General features: G+C 24.9%; 3 protein-coding genes across 3 annotated transcripts; 2 read left to right on the top strand and 1 right to left on the bottom strand.

The window, feature by feature from the left end:
- The first annotated feature begins 5419 nt into the window (after nucleotides 1–5419).
- Nucleotides 5420–8056, top strand: LOC145839274 (uncharacterized). The gene is made up of 5 exons (XM_082946874.1): nucleotides 5420–5456; nucleotides 5950–6112; nucleotides 6314–6399; nucleotides 7196–7284; nucleotides 7949–8056. Exons 1-5 carry the CDS (start codon nucleotides 5420–5422, stop codon nucleotides 8054–8056), a joined length of 483 nt encoding a protein of 160 aa, XP_082803000.1.
- Nucleotides 8057–9785: 1729 nt separating this feature from the next.
- On the top strand, nucleotides 9786–11711 carry LOC145839263 (perlucin-like protein). Its single transcript, XM_082946863.1, has 5 exons — nucleotides 9786–9916; nucleotides 9992–10034; nucleotides 10261–10293; nucleotides 10750–10900; nucleotides 11435–11711. Exons 1-5 carry the CDS (start codon nucleotides 9788–9790, stop codon nucleotides 11709–11711), a joined length of 633 nt encoding a protein of 210 aa, XP_082802989.1. The 5' UTR covers nucleotides 9786–9787.
- Nucleotides 11712–11856: 145 nt separating this feature from the next.
- Nucleotides 11857–19464, bottom strand: LOC145839251 (uncharacterized). The gene is made up of 7 exons (XM_082946852.1): nucleotides 19426–19464; nucleotides 15471–15553; nucleotides 14931–15136; nucleotides 14006–14174; nucleotides 13201–13375; nucleotides 12907–13072; nucleotides 11857–12243 (listed from the first exon to the last, which is right to left on the bottom strand). The coding sequence occupies exons 1-7, from the start codon at nucleotides 19462–19464 to the stop codon at nucleotides 12035–12037; spliced, it is 1047 nt and encodes a 348-aa protein (XP_082802978.1). The 3' UTR covers nucleotides 11857–12034.
- Between the last annotated feature and the right edge of the window lie 2442 nt (nucleotides 19465–21906).

Raw genomic sequence — 21906 nt, 5'->3', positions numbered from 1 at the left:
AATTAAAATCGGTTGGGACTTAGAAATACAGATTGATAAAAAGTAATTCAAAAAAACTTTATAAAACTGCAGTTTCAAATAAAACTACTTACACTAAACTTTTTTTTTGGAATATTGTATTAAATCTAAAAAGTTTTAGGATTGAGGTTAATATAAATGTCTATTTACATTTAACAACAATTGCATAAAATAGTATAAGTAATCAAAAGCATTTATTAGGTTGAGATATCATGTTTGAATTGAAGTTGGTGTTAATAAGTGAACTTCTTTTTGTTTTGAATAGTGTATGTATAATTTGCTTTAAGCAAGTGTGTTTAATAGTAATATAAGGCATACAACTTTTGTACTGTGTGTACAAGGTTCCCTTACAACTTTCCAGTTGGTTTCACTTGATTATAAAAATGTTTGAAAAAAAAAAAAATATTTCCTTTATACCATTGACAATATATATATATATATATATATATATATAAATAATTTGACTTACATTAATTTCAATAATTTTAGCCTAGTGTTGGACTAATTTATCATTTATATATACAATTTTTTTTTTTCAAAATTGACCTGCACATTGATGAAGTATATTTTTATTACTATGCTTGAATAACTAAATAAACGTACAAATTTCATTAAACTTAAAAAAATAATTAATACAATTTCTTTTATTTTAAGTGAAATACATTCACAAATTTTGTAAAAAGGGCTCATCAGTTGAAAGGATATCAGATATGCATTCTGTTATGCAAGATTAATTAACAAGTTGAAAGTGTTAGTAAAGTCAATTCTAAAAAAATGATTTTACTATTATTGAATGTTTAAGTATTTAAAAACAATATAAAAAAAACATTGACCAGTAGAATAGCTAAAAGTCTGAATTTAATTAAGTGGATGATAAATTAGAATATATTTTAAACTTTTTAGATGTTCACACCCTAACCTATATTCAGCTAATTAAAATTGTTTAAGTAGTGGTAGTTTAGCTGTTAAAAAATGTTAAAAATAAAATATTCAAGCAATTACAAGGCAAAAAAAATCAACTGCATTTCAATTAACCTGTTATCAACAAAACTACCTAATGACTTAATTGTTAAACAGCTCTTTTTTCAACATTAGATAGAGTTAGCTGGCATAGAACTAATTGCACAAGTTTTAGGGTTTTGTAACTGCTACTGATGTCTTCAACCACTCCTCAACGTTTTCCAGTAAGCAAAATTCCTCAACGGAAACTGGTGAACTATCCTGAGCCTCACAACTGCGGTGTTATGCGTGAAGTGTCTGAAACGACAGATGTTAAAGAGTTGGCAGCAGCGTTGGAGCGGCTGAAAACGATAAAAGATTTTGTTAGTGAAATGCGATCAAAGCTTTACAGCGGTGATAAGCTTGTTTTTTGTTCAAAAGCTTTCAAAGAAGAAGCCGCATCTGACCGAACAACTAGTGTTATTGAATTTTGGGTGGATAAAACAAGTTTATGCTTCGACCAATATTTTGAAAATTTAAACGACCTGTACAATGCAGTAGCTTTTGAACATGATAAACGGTTGAGTGAAAAAGCAACTAAACTTATATTTGAATGTTCTAATGAGCAAGGAGAACCGAAAAGCTCAGAAGATACAGATGAGACAGAAAGTTCAAAAAATAATAAAGAACTTAATCCTGTTAATTTCGATATTGATATCAACGGCATTCATGATTTCCAAAAGCTCCACAACTTTGCTAGGTATTGCCGTACACTATCCGTTTGTTTAACCCAATTAAAAGATAAATTCGATCAGTTGCCTTCAAAATTTAGCTTGAGTGCGTATGAATGTTGGAAAAAGCTAGTTTTTGTAATCTATTACGAAATTCTTTCATACCCTGCTTATTACAAGCTTGTAGACCAACAAGCATATTCGAAAAAACTCGAAATCTATCTTAAAAGCTATTTTGAATTGTTTTCAAATCTTGTTAGCGATCTTTATTCCTCGAATTTGGCGAGTATGAGTGTAAAGAGAAAGCAGGTAGGAAACTTAGCAAGCACTTCTGATGCCATGGGATATTTTCTACATAAACTGAATAAATTTTTGTCAAAATTTGCGCACATAGTTGAAGACGGGGAGAAACACTTGAAGTATTACAAAGATGGCATAAAAGAAAGTATTAACAAAATCTTCAGACTCGTGCCCCACTTTAAAACTCTTCTTCACGAAGACCTGCCTTATTACGATGATCTTGTCAAGTGGGCTTACGATCTGCGCAAATATGTATTTGAGATTTGCCGTTGCAAACCTTGCTATTCTTCTGTTCTTTAAAATATCTTGATTTTTTTTTTTGCTTAAGTTTCATAGTAAAGTTGCCACGTTGATTTTAAGTTGTTTATAAATATCTAGCTTTAGTTTTATATAAGTTTTGTTGTAAGATTATGTACTTGTTTCATCGTGTTTGCGTTTAATCTTTAATAAAATAAACAAAAAAGCAAATAAAAACTCTCTACTATATTTTAAACTTATAGTACTAAGTTACTTAAGTTATTTGTCTTTACAAAATAAGGGTGATCAATTTACTGAAATGTAAAGAGCTTATTTAAATAGAGGTGTAATATATAAGTATAAATTAATAATAAACAATAAAGTACATAATAAATAAAAAATACTAATGATAAAAAAATTGGTCAAAATGTTAAGGATTGTTATGATATTAAACGATAATACCTAAGTATGACTATTAGGAAGAATAATTGTACTGCATAGTTATAAAAATAAAAGTTATCATTTTATTAGTATAACTTAGTTAATGTTAATTTTTGACATGAACAAAAAACTAAAATAATTATTTAATATTATATAAACAAGGTTTATTATGTATATGACAGCGGCTTTGAAATTTTATTCTACCAATAATATACAAGTTTTTTACTAGATAAAATAAATACGCATTTGAGATCTGTCGTTGCGAATTTTGTTATTATTCTTTTTTATAAAAAAAATTATTACTTTTCTAGACTTAATAAAGTTTTCATGTTTAATTGAATTTTGTTGTATTTAATAAGTATAGTTGTATCTATGTTTCGTTGTAACATTATATACTTAATTCACCTTGTTTGTGTTTTTATTATCAACAAATTATCTAAAAGATAAATTTTGTGTAGTATATAGAATACACATCTTATATACCGTATGTAATAATCAAAAACATCTCTTGAAAGATATTGTTTGTATTAAATAAATAAAAAAGTAGATGTTGTTTGGTTAATTGTGATATTTAATTTTTTTTGTTTTAAAAGTTAGAATATATGATCAACTCTAATTGTACTGTTAAATTGTTATAAAAAAAACTATTCTATTGTTGTTATATAGATTTCATTTAAATTTTACACTTTAATTTAGTAGATAAAATAAACTACATTTTCTTAGTATTTCGCATTATTCTTAAGCATTGATCAACTGGTATACATTTTTGTAAGTAGTTAACTTGTGCTCAAACTAAACTAGTTTGATCAAATAGTTATGAACAAAAAAGATGAAAGTTAAGAAACATAAGATTATATAGTTTTCAAAAAAACAAAGTACAAATTTTCTTTGATAAATGTCAGCAGCTTTAAAACAATGTATACTTTATTACAAGTTTGATAGCTTTTTAATTAGTACAATATAAATAGTTTAGTATTGAATTTAGTACAACACATCTGAAAGAATAAGTTGTCTTTTCAAAAATGTTTGTTTTATAAAGCTACAAATATTATGAGTTTAATTCTATAATATTACTTGTTAACATAAACTATTTCTATATATTCATTGGAAAGTTGAGATAGTAATTGTGATTCAATTGTGTTTATGTCGTTGAATCATAGAAACTCATATACACTATTATCATAAATAAGATACTAGATATTTTTTAGTAACCACATACCTTGATTTAAAGTGAAAAGTGTCTAAAAATATATACTAGAATTGCAATTGATTAGAAGCTGTTAAAGATTATTGCACAAAAAGCTTATTTAAATATTAAGTTTGCTAATTAAAAGGTAAAAAGAAAAAAAAAAATTATTTCCTATGCTTAAAGTTTTTTTTTTACTTTTATTTGTACTAAATAAATTAAATAATAATAATAACTTCTTAAGAGATTCACTCAGTTCTAACGAAACAACTCTTTACTGCAATGTAAATTGAAAAATATTAAAAAAAATTAAACTTCATAAAAGTTAAAAATTTAAATTTTTGTGTTAAAAACATTGCAAAGTATGGAGCACATAACAGCTTATTAATGTAGTTTAAAAGAAAACCCTTACAAGTAAGAGTATCTACAATCAGTTAGTATTACAATTGGTTTGATAAAACGCAACTTAGAACTTGTAAATTTCTTACGCCACATTCTTTTTCATAATGCAAAGTGATCTTTTTATATTAAAGTTACACGCAATTTATTAATTTTAATATTTTAATCTGCAATAAGTTTTTTAACAGTGATTTTTCAATGATCAACTTTGGACAACCTTTTAAAAAATCATAGCAATGTAATAGTCTAGATATATTTTTACATTCTACTTACAATTAAAAACAAGCTTGAAATAAATACAATTCAAATTATCTTTTAACTTTTGTCATTGTTATTACAAAATTGAATTTATCATGCATTCATAGTTCAGCTAAGTTTAATCAAACTGTAAACAACAATACGCTATAAATAGTCATCCAAAAGACTAGCATATTACTACTAAATTTTTATTATTTATGTACAATGTTTCTTAAAATTAGCAAGTTTTTCAAGTTTTTACCGACTGAATGTAATAGATTTGGTTATAATTTGCTTAAAAAATAGTGAAACTAAATTTTACAGTTTTGTCGGTTAATATAAATGCAAACAAACTATTCAAAATTTTACGTGTTTACTTGAATAACAATAAATTTTTGACTATCTTAAATAGTTAGTTTAGACTTAGTGTACACTAAATTAAATTAGCTCAGATTTAAAGTTTTTGATTTTTTTTTCCTTACTTAGTAAACTTAATTGCTTTAATATTTATTTTTAAGCTGTGATAGATAAAAAAAAGTTTGGCATGGCATGTCTTAATTTAAAACAAAACAAAAAAAAAGTTAAATATATGACAGAGAGTAATTTTTGTTATTTTTAATTACAAAAACGAAAGTTAATTGAAATAAACAAAAATAAGAAAAAATAATAGTTGATAATAATTTTTTTTACTAAAGTCTTAAAATAAATAAAATGTTGTTACTTTTAATAGTTAGAAACACTTTTTTATAAATAATATTTTATAAAATCTATTGTAAATTTTGGATGTATACTTTTTATTAAGTTTAGCTTATAAGTTATAACTATAAGTTTTGTTGCTTTAATCGTGTTTGTGTTATTATATTTTAACTGATATTATTTTGTAACGTTCAGCTTTATTTTAGTTACAAACAAAACTTTTATTAAGAAAAATATGCCACCAAAGTTTGACCCAACTGCTATTAGTTATGGTTAGTTTTATTAAAATTAATAGTCCAGATGAATCAGTAAAATAGTAGAAAATAAAAAAAATTAAAAAAGGTTGTAAACTAAACAAAAACAATCACGAACTTAAAAAATATTAAAATTTATTATAATCTACAATAAAAGCATATAAATGCAAAAAAAAAAGTATTTTTTACTGTTGAAATTGACGGTTGTTTGTATAATTTACTTGTTATATGCTTTGTTCACAGTAATAAGAAAAAATAATAAGCTTGGTCGACTTTTAGAAATTATTTAAATGTTTTAAACACGACTTATTAAAATTTTTATAATGCTTAAGACTTATCCTTAAAGAAATATAATTTTAATTATTTCTATTTATTAGCTTCGTGTTTTTTATTAAAAAATCAAGATTGTTTTAACATTTTTATCATTATTTCGTTTTCTTTTAAAATATATATAAAAGTTTCTTAAATCAAATTACTTTTTGTATAGTTTAAGGAAACTTATACTTGATAGCATACATCCGTGTGGTCGGTGGAGAACTTCAAGGTATGGGAAGCCTCGCCCCTAAACTAGGACCTCTAGGAATTTCGCCAAAGAAAGCAGCAGAAGATATTGTCAAAGCAACTGAAAAATATTCAGGCCAAGACGTAACAGTCAAGTTAAGTATTCAAAACAGGTTTAGTTTCGTTTTTATTTTTACAAAGGTAAAACTGAAACGGATGTGCTTTATTTTTGTAAAATCGTTTTTACCTGAGCTCGTAAATACCTTTAATTTAGCGATTTCATTCAATTTTGAGGTGTCAAACTGATTTTTTTATACATAATTTTTTAACGAAGTACGTTTATTTAAATGTGGATAAATTATTTTTTATACCAGGAAAATAGTAGATATCAACGTTATTCCTCAAATTAAATACTTAATCGTTGAAACGTTAAAGAAGGCACCGAATAGCAAGAGAAACAGTAAGTACTTTTCAACTTAGAATTTTTTACAAGCAAGCTTTTAGTTTTACTTTGGTTTTTATAAGCATATTTTGAACATATTCTTAGTTTATATCGAACAAAAGATATGAATAAAACAATAATGAGAGTCTAATTACAAGTTTAAACATAGTCTAAACATGTTTTATAAATTAAAGATTTCGACTAAAACGAAAAAACACAGCCTTATAAGTTTATAAAGTTTAGAGAGCATTAAGCTAACTTTTTTATATATGCACGTGTTTGAAAATGCAAACAGTATCCTTTGGTGCTTATCTTACCTTTTATGTATCTTATGCTCAAATCCAATTTTTGCTGAGTTAAACATTCTTTCTTATCATTATACTATTTATGTTAATCTTATAAAAAAATAAATTGAAGTATGACATTGAAAAAGACCCATAATTGAACATACTTAGGTTAGCAATTATAAGTGAAAATGGTTTAATGTTTTTGTTTTAATTACTAACTACTTTTACGATATGAAATAAACATCTGCATTTGTAATTTGAAACTACTTATAGGTATTCAGATAAATAGACTTCTTTTATAACGATGAGAAAAGCTTTATTTTGTATTGTTTTAAAATTTTAGCAGCTTTTAACAATAGCTTACTAAATACTTCTTTTTAAAACTTGAGTTACTTTGTTGAAGATGACACTAAAGTGTATCGAAACAGACCAAAGCTAAAAAACTAAAACAAAACAAACTAAAAGCAAAAATTCAAAAAAGTTTTGTGAATAAAATATATAAAAGACTAAACTTAAGTAATTTTTAGTGACATTAAATGATGTTTATGATATTTCTCGTATTGTTGTTCAAAAAGATATAGATGTGATGGGAAAATATTTCAAAACTAGCGTCAATGTAAGTTGTTTTTTTTTAAATAAACATTCTTTCTAATTAATACAGTAATTAATTTATGACTAATATAAACATGTTAGTTAAAGGAAAAACAAGTGAAACAGTTTAAATTTATGTTGTAGCAAATGATGAAAATTACTTTAAAAACAGTCTTAAATTACGAATGTTTTGACCAACTTTAATCTTTTTACTACTAATCTTACATGTTATATGGAAAGACTTTGTACACATTTAATTAAAAAATGATTACTAATCTATCTAAAGAATTGAAAAGTTTAATGAGTTTGTGTAGCTGTTAATATTTTAATAAAGTTATTTGCTTTTAATCAAAACAAGCAAAACTATTGAGCAACAAAACTTACTTATTTCTAGAAAAAGTATTACAATAATTTAAGGTTATGAAGACAATTAAAATATATAAAGTTATCACTTTATTTAAAAAGTATGACTAACTTAAATATTTTCCTAAATAAATATAGTTTTCTAAGTATGTTAGAACACTCTCTATATACGGCTAACCAAAGCATAAGTTGTCTTTTATTAAGTTGATAAAAAGTGATTGGAAAAATATTTTAGTTTTTACTGAGTTGCATTTCTAACAAACTAACGGTAAAGTAAAACGTGTTTCTATATTACAAAAAAACATAGTTTATGTTATTAACAACAGGATGTGCTGATACAAGCTGAGAAAATGAATTGCACAGTAAATGAAAAGTCAGTTGATGAAAATTTCGAACAACTTAAAAAAGGAGAAATTATCTGTCCTGAAAACTAAATATTTTTTTGATATGTTATTAGAAATTTTTCACAAAAAAAATCAATCTTATCATTTTAATATAGTTTTTCATCACTTAAGACTTTGTTTAAATGATCAAAAAATTATCTTTTTATTCAAACTGAAAAATAGAAGAAACGTTATATTAATAAACTTTAAACTGAATCTGTCTTGTTTACAAGTAGTAGTAAAATATTTTAAAATGAATATACTGAGGTCAAAATTAGCTTCATAAACGAAAAAGTTAAGGTAAAGTTTTCTTCCTAACTATAAAGTTACAGGCTATTTATTTCTAACTTTGTTTTACTAAACTAGCTTTTTAAAATGTTCTAATACACTTTGCTAGAGCTTCAATGAATTTTATTGGAAATAAGCAGTTGAATAAAATACTAATTTAATTAAAATAGTAAATTTAAATCAATAGTTTTAGCAAATATCATAACACTATAAAGACTAAACTTTACGGAAAGTTCAATTTACTTTTAAAAGTTTTAAAACTAAAAAATCATTTTTCAAAAATTCTATTTCTGTAAAATGTATTGAGAAGACTTTATTAAAATCAAGGTAACAAGGCTGTAGAAGATGTTTAAACATTTAAACGAATTTAAAAAATCATGTTTTGCTATTTTACCAAACTTTGCTTAATTTTTTGTTGTTGAAGGAGTATTTTTGTAAAAAATATATTACAAATTTTATTTCAACAATTATAGAATCCATTAAAGTTATTACATTTAAAGAATGTATGTATTTATTTTAAAAATATATATCGACGTTTTTTAAAGTTTTCTTTATCTCTATTCTTTAGTTATTCATCAAACAAAATTAAACTTCAAAAATGTTAAACAAACTAAAGCTTAATCACGTGATAAAACTTGAATTTTAAAACCTAACACCTAATTAAAACAAAATAAAAATTTCTTTTTTTTTATTAAAACTTGTTTAACAAAACACTTTAATAACATTTACTAAGTTTTATTTTTAACATAAAAAACTAAAAACATTGGGAAATCCTGAAGCTCAAAGTCCTGATCTTGAAGCATATTTTATTGAGGCTAAAAAACAACAGTTTAACTGTGCAATCGTTTTTAAAAATGCCTTTAAACTAGCTATTATATAAAAGCAAGCTTATTTTACTTTAAACAAAATTTAAACTTAAGATACAAAGGCTTTAAACAGAATCTTAGAAAAATATGAATAAAGTTATTAAAAAACTTTTCTTTGTAAAAGTTACAAAATATACATTTAAATAAAAAAACAAATTGCTGTGCTAACTCTTAATATATTATGTTTAATAATTTTTACTTTAATATTGGTACAACTTTTTAATTGTAGGGGAAACACTGAAATAAGTATTTAGCTAAGGAATAGTTTCATGAAGTAGGCAATATTGTCCTTTTATAGGCGATATCGGATAGTTAGGTAAGTTGGTAAGAAGGTTAAAAAGATAGTTGACTGTTAAACTGGCGATAATTAGAAAATAAGGGCAGTTTTTTGACTATATTCGTCATAGTGGCGTTTATAAAAACAAGTTTTAGAAACCCAAAGTTAAGGCTAACAATGCTTGAAGAAATACACTTACAGTCTATTTAATAAGTTTTACGCAAAGCTTTTAGTTTAAATTCAAGTGAGCCAAAAAGCCTGAGGCAGTTAAAAAAACCAAATAGATACAATTAGCTGGAATAGTATCTAATTAAAATACTTTCAGTTTTAGTGATTTTTTATTAGCAAAGTATGCTTCAAACACAGCATATTTGTTTTTTGATAGCTTTTTTATTTGTCTTTGTCAGATGTAAAGAGGCACCCAACCACTTTGATGATAAAATTGGAAACTACGTAAAAAGATTGTTTTCTGAAGAATGTGTATGTTTTAATAAAGTTAAACTATTATTCTTTAAAAAGAACCGGCATTTTTTAGTTAAATAACTTTTTGTATAGGTATCAAGGAACGAAAACTCTTTAACTAGTGCTGATGGTACAGGTTTCTTATTCTTAATTGTTTGTTTACTTAAACAGAAGCGTTTAATGTTTCATGGAACTGTAAACTTAATAGTTTAAAATTATTATTATATCAAATTTAAAATCGGTTATATAATGTTTTTAAATTTATATAAAGTGAAGGTAGTTAGCTGCAGCTACAACAAGGTGCTTGAAATCTAACTACAAGTAATTTATTTATGTTCTTTTGTTTACTAAAATTTTTTCAGATGCTTTCAGAGAATTGTATGAACGTATCAAAAGTTAGTTTATATCTTACTTAATCAGTTTATTTTGAAAAGTAAAAATAATAGAATATAAAAAACTTCTGTAACAAAATATTTTTTATAAAAATATAAGTTAAGAATAAATAACTTTTCATAAAAGTTTTATAAAGATAGAACAAAAAGTTTTAGAACTTTTTTTCTTTCTATTTGTTCCAAAATACATTTCTATAAGAAAATCTGTTGGTATGTTTTTTCATAAAAAATAAACAAATTACTTTAACTTGTTTTTGGTAATGATTTTGAAAACAAAAACTTAATTTAGTACACAAAAGATCCACTTAAACTAACAGAAGTGTAATTTAAACTGATTAGAAAACCTTACGTTTGTGTTAGATTTTGTTAAAAGTTATTATCAATTTTTTTATTAATTAATTTTTCAAACGATCACTAAACTATCTGACCTCTACTAAAGTTACTTACTGATATTTTCAGATGCTTTTCAGCCAGGTTGGATAAACGGACCTAATTACTACCAATTCTACGTTGAAAATCGCTATGTAACTTACAACGAAGCTCTGATATTTTGTGAAAGCAAAAAGGGAAGAATTATGCTTGAATCAGCAAGAGATAAAACATTAAGAAGGTTTAGACTTTTGTGTTTGTTTTGTTGGTGATCAACAAATAATTTACTTACTTCTAGTAGCTTAAATGTATGTGACAGTACGATAGTTATTAGGAATAAAAGCTATATAATGCCGCTACAAGGTTACTAAAAAGATTGTTAAAAGAAGTAATGCTGTTTACAATGCTTATTTAGTAAGATTTTGGTCTTTAAATAACCTTTATTTATTAAAATATTAAAATATTTTAAAACTTGTTATAAAAACTTATAAACCTTAAACTAAATACTATTTCAAACAGCTAAAACTATGCCACAACAACTTCTTTCCTTTGATCTTAAGTTTATTTTATTTGAACAGTACGTAACTTAGTCGCTTTGCATTATAGCTGCTATTGTGGCGATGAGTGTATTACCAAAAATTACTCAAGCATAAAAACTTACTTAAAACAAAAGACTAATTACTTTTTCTGTAATACTGGCAAACGTGCTAAGCATAACTGACAAGAACTGAACAAAACAATTAGATTCAAAATATTTAAACACCAAATACTTTAGATGGGTTCAGACCAACATTCTGGCTCAAACTAGGAGAAGTCACCACTGGTGGATATACGCATCAGATCAACAACAAGAAGGAGTCTGGGTGTGGGGCGACGGTGAACTTGTTGCTAGACAACGATACTCCCCAACAACCAACTGGTACCGCCGCCAACCTGACAACACGAACGACGCGGACTGCGCTTACGTCAGTCGGAAGCTGAATTACGCGTGGGATGACGTCATTTGCTCGAACAAGGCCGCCGTTGTTTGCGAGCGAAGAAGTTTCAGTTGAAAATAAATATATATGTTTGTTGTTTTAACTGTTTCATTCAAAAATAAATTCGTTAATTTCTTGTGTATCATATAGTTTATTATACAAAAAATTATTTAAAAAAATTTAGGTATATTAGTTTTGCACAAAGACAAAAAACGGTTAAAGTAAAACTGTATTAGTAGTTTTGTTTATTATAGGAGATCTAAAACCAAGTTAATATTTAAATGGGCTGGTTCTATTTTAAAAGTATAAAGACTTAATTTTTGATATGCATAACAAACTCTCATCATATTAACAAAAGCGTATGCTATCAGAAAATACTCTTGAATGTTTTTGAGCAGTCACTTGTTCAATTTAACACTCAGGTTCACGTGCCTCGAATACCCGGTCATTCTCGCTTCGATTTCCCGTCCCATTTTCACTTTGTGGTTTCCTCCCACTCCGCAAACTCTCACTCGCTGCGAGTCGTTTGTAACGTCATCACGGGCTTTCGTTACGTCGTCGCGAGCATCGACGTCGATGCCTTGCAGTGATTCGACGATGTTGTGGTCTGGAACGTTTTGTTTTGTTTGAAAACAATATTAATTTTTGTGGTTTATGACTGGTTTTAAAAGCTCTACAAAGTTTTAAATTCAATTTTTTAATTAATATATAACATAATTTTCAAGTAGTGTGTACAATTAATTATAGTTTGAAGTGTTTGGTTTATTTTGGAAAACAATTAAACTTTAAGTTGGAAGTATCTTAAGCTTGAAACACCTTTCATAAATTGTGTTGATCTAGAATATTTTTATTCTTTGAGTGTGATTTACGATAGGCGTAAAAGAGCTGAAATAAAAAAATGCAAAAAGCATGATTAATGCTTATTTATTTATCTATTAAGAGTTAAACATAACAAATAACTTTAATTTGTTATGTTTAAAATCAAATTTATTAATTATAAAAATTATCAAGATAGTTGATAAATTTTGTATTTTGAGTTTCAAAGCAAATAGAAATAGCTCAAAAGCCTTAAAGCAATCTATTAGAAGCAAAATTTTCAAATACGTTTAGAATGGACAAAAATTTTGAAAATTTTTTGTTCTAAAAATATTTATTCTCAATTTTTTTTTTATCTTCTTTTTATTTATGACACACTTTTTATCTTACTTCTACAGATAAACTTAAATAGTGAAGTATTGATTAAAAAAATCTATAAATAATTTCATCTAACGAATATTATAAGATTTGTCAGTAGTAATTGGAGGAGTTTGTACGGAACAGTTTCTACGTTCCTTGGGTCGGTTGTTCAAAGCATCCAGCTTTTTCACTTTTGCACTTAACTCTTTTGTTTCGGACCTTACATTGTCTTCTTCACGTTTTATCTTTCTAAGCTCACCCTTGTAGAAAACAGGCTTTGTATTGAAGTTTGTAAAAATTAAACAGAAAATATTTCTTGAGGTTATAAAAATCGAAACCTGATAAATTAATTTTTCAGTTATTATGTACGAAAAAGAAATAAATATACTTTTAGCTCGGTGATTTCGCTTTCTTTTTTTGAAAGTAAGTCTTTTAACTCTTCGTCTTCTTTTAAAATTTCTTCAGTACTTGCTTTCAATTGGTTAGTTTCGTTTTTTGTCTCTTCTATATCTTTTTCTAACAGTTTTATCTCTGAGTTCAAGCTTTTGGTTTCACATTCTTTTCTAAAATATTTCGTGTTATATTTCATACAAAAGTGAGCTTGTTGCAATAAAACCAATACTACAAACTTTTCTAACTTTCAATACAAATTAAGAAAATGTAGAAAATAATGCAGAAAAGTTTGGTTTTAATTTTTATAATGCTAATAAACTTCGTAATCTAGAAAACAATTTTTTGGTATTTTAAAATGTAAATGTTGTTTAAAAGTTTTGTCATTGAAAAAGGTTATAGGAGCAATTTAAAATTTGTAACGCTTATGAATATACACAGTTCAATATACAGTGTAAATTAATTTTTTAATTGAATAAATTGAGATACATTTTTAACTTTTAAATAGTTACAACAAGCTTATGAAATTAAAAAGTCTGTTCAAAAAACTCAGTAATCTTTTTCTTTATAAAAAGTATGAAAAACAGATTTTTAATAACTATTAATTTTTGTTTTTCAAAACTAGGTATTGCTTCAAAAAAACACAAAATTTTATTTATAAAAAAAAAATAAACTAAAGCATTTTAAAAGTATTAGAAAAAATATTCATATTAATACAAATACAATAAATTCAAATAAAAGAAAAAGCTAAATTTAAACAAGTTTAAATACATTGCAAAATTTAAATAAATTTAAATGCATACTTTTCATTTGAATTATTCATTTTGTCATTTTCTAATTTCAATTCGTGATGTTGTTGTCGTACTTGCTGTATTTTTGATAACATTTTTTGTAGTTCTTCTCTTTTTATTTCACAAATTTCTCTCTGTTTTTTGTTTTCTGCTTTCATTGCTGCTGTACTTTCTTTTAAATCTGATAAAAATAGATTGGATTTACTCATAAAAAATATAGTTATATCTAAGATAAAAATACTTGACAAGAAACGTTTAAAATATTTGTTTTCTAGACTTTTAACCCTGATATACTTATAAATGTAGGAACTAGTTATTTATTAGTTTTTAATTTTATTCAGCAGTAAATTATAAGAGTATAGCTTGAAACTCATAATAATAGTTATAAATAGTAAATTTAAAAAAAAATAGTGACTATTTAAAATCAAATTCGTTTTTGACTAAATACAATTGAAAAGTTAAGACACAATACTTTGTTGATAAGTAAAATATTTTGCACTGCTTTACTGCTCTAAATTATTCTTTATATATTTAATTTAAGTTTTAAAATGTAGATATGTTGTACAATTGGTTATGTAAAACTCATGTAAAATTAAAATCTAATATAACTTCGTATATAATTATGTGGTTTTTTCTTTCATTTTAGTGTTTTTTTTTAATAAAATGTAACTTGGCTGTTTTAACAAATTTGGCAGACATTTTTTAAAAGCTTTAAAAGCGATGAAGCTTATTTAGCAAACTTAAGTAAAGATAGGTTTTTTAATCTAAAAAAAAAGCTTTTAACAATATTTAAAAAATAATTCAAATAAAATCAAAATATGTATGAAAAAATCATTTACAATTACTTCCCCAAGGGTGAAGAATATTAATAATAAAACAATAAAGTAATACACTGTAGAGATTCTTGTGATATTCCCTAATAATAAATACTATTCACCTTTTATTTCAAATTCAACAAGTTTGTTTTCCTCTTCTATTTCTTCTATTTTGTTCTGATCTTTCAGCAGCTGTTGCCTTTTGCCCTCACATTCTTCCTCAATCTCCTTGATTTCCACCTTCATTTCACCTATTTCTATTTTCAATTTTTCGTTTTTCTTTTTCAGGGTGGCAGTTTCTTCTTGGGCGTTCTTTTTTGCTTGGTACCTTGTTTTTTTTTTTTGTAAAATAGTTTAACATACTTTAATATCTCAAACTTAACTTTTACTCAATATAATATTGCGAATTTCGCTTTTAAACTTATCTTTAACTAGCTATATATTTAGTTGAAGGTTTAAGTAAAATAATTTTATTGTCGAATTCAAAAACTGCTTTTGAAATAGTTTTTTTGTTGATTTTAGCGACTGACAATTTTAAGAATTAAGTTAAATTACAACAGTGTCAGTTTAACTACAATTGTGTCATATTAGACTGGTCAATTTTTAATTTTCAAAATTTTAATGCGACATTAAGCAATTATGTTACAAATTATGTTACAAACTTTTCGTTATGAAGCTGTTGTGCCAGCAGTTTGTTTTCCTTTCTCAAATTTTCAACTTCATCGTGAATTTCATGCATTTGAACCTGAAAAATGTTAAAAAAATATATAATACGTTTAAACTTTATACGAAGTAAATCGTACAAAAGAGCTATAACAGTAAAAGTATGATTTTTTTTGAGTTGTTTGTTGTTTCAAACCGAACGAAAGTTATTTTGATTTGATATCACAAGTCGTTTTTATTCTATGCTTGTTTACTTTTTAACAAAACATTGTTCTACTAATTTGTTTTCATAAAAATAAAAACATAAATTTTTTCAAGGAAAATATTTTTAGGAAACATTTTAAGTTCTACTGTAAAACCAATAAGCTAATCTAATGTGAACTACTTTATTTTTTTAAACACTTTAGTACAGGTCTAAAAAAAGTTTTTTCTAATTAAAATTGATTTAGATTAGCCTGTTAAAAGATCAGAATAAAATAAAACATAAAAACTTTGAATTGCTTTACTTTGAACCATAATTTAAATCATTTGTTGTATACAAATATTCTACGAATTTAAATTTTATGAAACTAGTTTTTCAAAGGGGTACACGACGACTCAAATTCAGACATTTTAGTTTCCAAAAACTCTAAATTGTTTTGAATTATACCTTCTAATAATTCTTTACAAAATATTAGTGTCCTAATCTTTATCATTTAGATCTGGTGTACTTTTATATATGAATTTTTTTTTTATGTGGTTCCTTTAAACTTCTATAAAATTTTAACTGCTAAATTTAAGTTATGATTAAACCATTCAAAAGCACTTCCAAACGTTTGCAAATGTTATCAAAGTAGCTCTTTTTAAAACTTTTGTAAGCTATCATTGTAAGCTATTACTAAAATTTAACTCCTACTAAAAATAAATGCATACAATAGAAGTCGAAACTAGTCTAAAAGCAAATAATAAGCCTCTGCTTTAATTAAGTTTAAAGCAAACAATGTTAAAGTTAAAACAAAAAATCTAAATGGTTAAACGATTAAAAAAGTCATAACTTTTAGTATTTTATGCAATGAATTTTAAATAAAATTAAGTATATTGTTTAAATTGCTTGCATAAAATATTTCGGTAGACTTTAACAAAACAAAAACAAGTATTTCTTCATACCAAATCTGTCGCCATATCATAAAAAAGTTTTAGAAATAAAAAAATGATAGTTGTTTAAAAATCGTATCAAAATCAAAAACCTGGTCTTTTTTACTCATCTCTACTATTCATAATATATAAAATTTCAATTTTAAACAAAGGATAAATTTAAATAAGAGAAAAAACAGACTCGACCAAATTTTTGCTTTCTTCCGTCCATTAAATTGAATTAAGTTTTTTTCTCTTTTTATATCCCTTCTATCTAATAAAATCTAAATACCGAAGAACCTCTATGTAGAAACAGCTCACACTAAGCGGTCAGTCTTAAATTGTTTCCAAAAAGATGTATCTAGTGTCTTAGAGAGTGAATTATTTATGAATTTGACATAAATTCAAATGTTCATGTATAATAAATGTCACTTATTTATCAACTTTTGAGAACGATTAATTATTTATAACTTACTTGTGAGTTTTTGAGAAGTGCTTCTTACCTAACTCGAATACACATTTGCGCATACTGTAGTGCTAATAACATAACTGTTAAAAAATTTTTAAATAACTTTTACTTACACTTCTACTGGCCCTTACTCTCCCTTTTTTTTTTTTTGTTGTTAAGGAATTATATTAAAAGTAATCATAAAAAACAATAAAAATTACTGGCTTCGAGTTCAATGAAATTATTAACAAAAAATTTTATTAATTAGAATTAAACAGAACTTTAAAAAAGACTAAACATAATAAGATAGTGTGGTGTCATTACTAAAGTACTAAATGAAAACAACCAAGACAACTAGATATGCTCAAGTATTGATTGAAAAGAAAACGACTTGGTATCAAAGTAAAAACTTTTTTTTAAATTCCAAAAATATATTATCGATGATTTTCAATACTTGTTATAAAATTTATGGCTGTTTTAAGCTATGGCCTAAAATTGTAACTAAAGTTTTTTATGAAAGTATTTTTTATTTAAGTCATAATATTGAAATTTATATTCCTCAAATGGTTAGTTAGTGTATTTAACAAAAAAAAAGTATTTTCATACACATGAAAAATCAAAACGGTATTCACACAGTTTACTTAAAATAATTAATAATTCTGGTAATTTTTTACAAATTAGCTAGGTTTAAAAAGAAAATAAAAAACGAGGTTTGTTTTAAATTATTTTTCTTCATTATCTTTTTGACATAAATTAAGGGAACAAAACAGCTTTAATCTTACATGCTTGACGTTTTGGTCTATATGTATAAAAATTACGGTGCTAAAAAATCTTTATTGTATTACCAGTAGGGTATGATGTTGCCCCTAAAAAATATTTTTTTTTAAGTAAAGGTTAGTTTAACTTTTTGTAAAAGCCAAATAACATAAATAAACAACAACAATAAAGTAGCGTCCTAACTTTTACCACCGTCGTGCTATTTGCATTTTCTGAAAACTACCTCTTTGTAAATTATATGGGACTTTTAAAGTTCGACTTTTAAGTTTTTTGTTGAAGAAATTTGAACATGTAGAAATAATCACGAAAGCACATTTTACACGTTTCAAGAAGGTTTGAAGAAAGTTTCATGGAGAAATTTCTTGATTTTATCAAAAAAAATAAAAATAAAATATCGAAAATTTTTTAATTTTCTTTAAATCGTCTTCAAACGCGTTGAATGTTTTTTTTTAACTTGATGTTTAATGTTTTTTTAAAAGTCAAACTTTTAAGTTTCCATACGATTTACATAGGGGTTGTTTTCAGAAAAATATAAATATCACGAATGTGGTAAAAGCTAGGAAGCTAATTTTTTTTGTGTTGTTGTTTTTGTGATTTGCCACGCACAAAATTTTAAACTGAGCTTAACTCTAAGGTGGGGGCAACAGAGGCACCATAATGACCAGTGGCGACGCGTGGTATTTTTTTAGGAGTGGAGGGAAATTTAGAACTATTTTAAAATCTCCTTAACTTGAAATATCTTAAAGCTGATTTAGCAAGATACAAATACTATAACTACAACAAATCATTTGTAAACGAAAGGTTATTTTAAAAACAATAGGTTTAACGATTATATAACAAGTTTTTTAGGTAAAGCAGCTGTTCTAATGCCCAACCTTTGCGACGCTCTTAAGTATGACTACAACTATTTTAATATTAAATAATCTACAGTTTTTAATTAATCAATAAGAAATAAAACACACTACTGTTAAAATATGCTATTTTCTAATAAAAAAATTTAAATTTTGTTGTAAAATACATAATTAATAACATATATGCTACTTTATAGCAATATTCAAAGACTAAGCACAAGACTTTTTAATTATTATGCAATGTAGATATTTAGAATACAAAGTTGTTTATATTATGTTTATTAAGTTATTTGTTTATATTAATTATTATTAAAGCTATTAGTTAAGCTAGAAATGTTATAGATTTTTTGACTTGATAAATAAAAAAGGATTGACAAAACTAGTTTCAAAAAAATAATGTAATCTAAACTAATTTGTAGCTTCTTTACTAAAACATATTTAGTAACAAACCAATCTATTTTATAATTAAAATCTTATATGGGCCTAACTTACGATTTTTTTTAACATTTAAAATGTTATAACCATGTTTTAAATACTTTTGTTATTAAAACGTTTTTGTACTTATATTGTAGCCATTAAATCTTTAACATTTTTAAGATTTTTTTTTCGAATGTTAGTACAAAAAGAGCTCATCTGTTCTAAAAAAAGCACAAAACTTAAAATGATTTCGTTATAGACTTCGCGTTGACTTAAAAAGTTTTCGTAACAAAAGTACTTGTTTGCTTGATAATGTAAAAATCAAACAAAACTAATAATTATTTTAACCTCTTCAGGTGTTGGTTCTGGTTTTTTCTTTCGACCCATTTTAAAATCTAAAAAAAATACTCTGTGATAAAACAAACAAAACTTTGTAAACTTTTAAACTATAATAAAACAAAAATTAAACCTATAGTTAAAAAAACTAGTCAAGAAACAATTAATCTCTTAACTTATTGAATAATCTATCTTTAAATTTTGATAGATAAGCAATGACACTGTCCAGTAAATAAAACAATTGAAAAACAAGCATAAGAAACAAGTTTATGAATATTTTATACGGATTAAGTTCTTTTTCATTCTTAAGTTTAAAGTAGTATATTTATAAAACTACTGTACAGAGAGTAAAATTCTAATTTTAAACGCCTACTTTTATTACTTGAAGTTTACATTTTGGAGTTAAAAAGTAGGCTTCACTTGTATCTGAAACTAGTTTATGTTCCTTTTTTAAACTAGTTATCTATAAGTATAAGTTTAACAACTTCATTAAAGTACACAATAATTTTTATTAAAACCCTAAAAACCTGTACACAATCAAAAATGTTTAAATTATTTTCAATGTTTTTGTTTAATAAATTATTTATTCCTAAAAATAGGTACAGTTAATTAGTTGCAAAAAAAATTTAAGAAAAAAATGATAGTTAACTTATGAAAAAATACAGCTTAGTAGAATAATTTATTGAATAAATATATTTACGTCAGGTTTTCTAATTTTTCATAAAACTTTTACTTGCATTTATTGCGAAATTTGTAAATTAAAATCAGTAGTTCGTTTTTTAATACTAGAACTGTTTTTGTGTAACATTTGTCGAAGAAAAATGTAAACATTATATAAACATAAAATTCATATAAACTTAAACTATAACGCTTCAAATATTTATAATTTAAAAAATAAAACTATAAAAAAATGCACAAAATTGTACACTTACTAGAAAATAAATTTAACGTTTATTTTAATTTTTGTGTACAGTTTAGTAAAATCTATAAACCTACATAGAGATATAAAGTTTAAGATATAAGTTTTAAACATGTTTTCTACTGCATTTAGTTTAGTTCAAAACCTATAACAAGTTTCTAAAAACAGTAAAACTTACATTAATGTATTTAGATTTAATTTCAAAGTAGTATCTAGTTATCACCTTAATAACAAGCTTAAATTCAAAAACATATTAGGTGAACGTATTTCCATTTAACATTTACCTAATTTCATTAAATATTTTGGTAATCATTATTTGGTTCAGTATTCAGGTTTGTTACAAGAATCAGAATAGTACAGCTTGCGAGCACGTTTTAGTTTTAAATGGAATACGGCCCAAGAAAGGTAAAACTGCGGCCCGCGTACGAATAATTTTAAACTTACAGTGCATACTCTTTGGTTGGAAGTAAGGAAATCTTAAAAATTTTTTTTTTAAATATTTTAGCAACAAGTAAACCGTTGTTGTTTAAGTGCAATTTTTATAAATGTTTTATATTTGTTTTTGAGTTATTTAACCACTAAACTAAATACAAATATAATAGAGTTGTGAAAAGTGTGTATTAAACAGTTTGTTGCTATAAAAATTAACTTAAATTTATCACAGTTACTAATAAATTTTCTTCATGGTTGCTTTAAATAACTTTTTGCTAAAACTTATTAAACTCAGTTTAATCTTTAAGTTTTAAGACGTTAACTTCGTAAAAAAAATATTTAACGACTGTTTTATTTTTAGATTTGTAAAATTAAATAAAATAATATATATTTTTTTTGATTCCATCCGCGATCATTTCCCACCCGCACATCTCCACCCAATTATTTTGTTTCATATATTTTTATTTGTTATTTACTATCCCTGTTACCCCTAACCCTTGGTCGGTAAGCGGTTCTCGAATATGATCGGGTGGGAAATGTGCGCGAGTTGGAACTTAGCGGTTCCCGCAATATTAAAACTATACATTGCGTTTTATTTTTAAGCTGTTATTTTGTTATAAAGTATTTCAAAAACTTAACGACATTATATTTAATATTTTTAATAAAGTTTAGCGTGTGTCAACAATAACACTAAATTGTAATTTGTTTAGATATAATTTTACTTTAAAATCATAGATCGAACTTAATTTTAAAGCTCTTGAGCAGTTAGTGTGGAACTTATCTAGATCTTTATTTGAACTAACTAAATACTTAGACTTCTCTTTTTTAAGGCTACAATAAAAATAATAATATAAATATTAAAAGTATAAAAGGAATAGTTTCATGGGATATTGCTTTCTTTAACTTTTTACTACAACAGCTTTTTTTTGCAGATGTAGAATACTCGAACCAAAAAATACTTCCTTGTTTATTGATATATCCTTCTACATACTTTTTAATTAATTCAAAAATGTTTAAGAGTTACAAATTAAAACAATATTAGTAAAAGTTGTTACTGATATCAGTATTGTATGTGTTAGTTACTTTCAAACATAAAAAAAACGGATTTTTTATTTCATATACTATATTTTAATATAACTTTA

The sequence above is a fragment of the Thalia democratica genome, chromosome 1 (assembly GCF_965202585.1).
Source record: "Thalia democratica chromosome 1, ktThaDemo2.hap1.1, whole genome shotgun sequence".
Classification (NCBI taxonomy): Eukaryota; Metazoa; Chordata; class Thaliacea; order Salpida; family Salpidae; genus Thalia; species Thalia democratica.
This window is presented reverse-complemented; position numbering and strand designations above follow the sequence as displayed.

What these genes read in the sequence shown, in the direction of transcription:
- LOC145839274 (XM_082946874.1), top strand. Translation starts at nt 5,420, where the DNA reads ATGCCACCAAAGTTTGACCCAACTGCTATTAGTTATG. An exon ending in CCCAACTGCTATTAGTTATG is followed by an intron (nt 5,457 to 5,949) that starts GTTAGTTTTATT and finishes TATACTTGATAG; the next exon opens with CATACATCCGTGTGGTCGGT. An exon ending in ACCGAATAGCAAGAGAAACA is followed by an intron (nt 6,400 to 7,195) that starts GTAAGTACTTTT and finishes AGTAATTTTTAG; the next exon opens with TGACATTAAATGATGTTTAT.
- LOC145839263 (XM_082946863.1), top strand. Translation starts at nt 9,788, where the DNA reads ATGCTTCAAACACAGCATATTTGTTTTTTGATAGCTTTTTTATTTGTC. An exon ending in GATTGTTTTCTGAAGAATGT is followed by an intron (nt 9,917 to 9,991) that starts GTATGTTTTAAT and finishes CTTTTTGTATAG; the next exon opens with GTATCAAGGAACGAAAACTC. An exon ending in AGAGATAAAACATTAAGAAG is followed by an intron (nt 10,901 to 11,434) that starts GTTTAGACTTTT and finishes CAAATACTTTAG; the next exon opens with ATGGGTTCAGACCAACATTC.
- LOC145839251 (XM_082946852.1), bottom strand. Translation starts at nt 19,464, where the DNA reads ATGGGTCGAAAGAAAAAACCAGAACCAACACCTGAAGAG. An exon ending in TGTTGAATTTGAAATAAAAG is followed by an intron (nt 14,175 to 14,930) that starts GTGAATAGTATT and finishes TATTTTTATCAG; the next exon opens with ATTTAAAAGAAAGTACAGCA. An exon ending in TGACAAATCTTATAATATTC is followed by an intron (nt 12,244 to 12,906) that starts GTTAGATGAAAT and finishes AAAACGTTCCAG; the next exon opens with ACCACAACATCGTCGAATCA.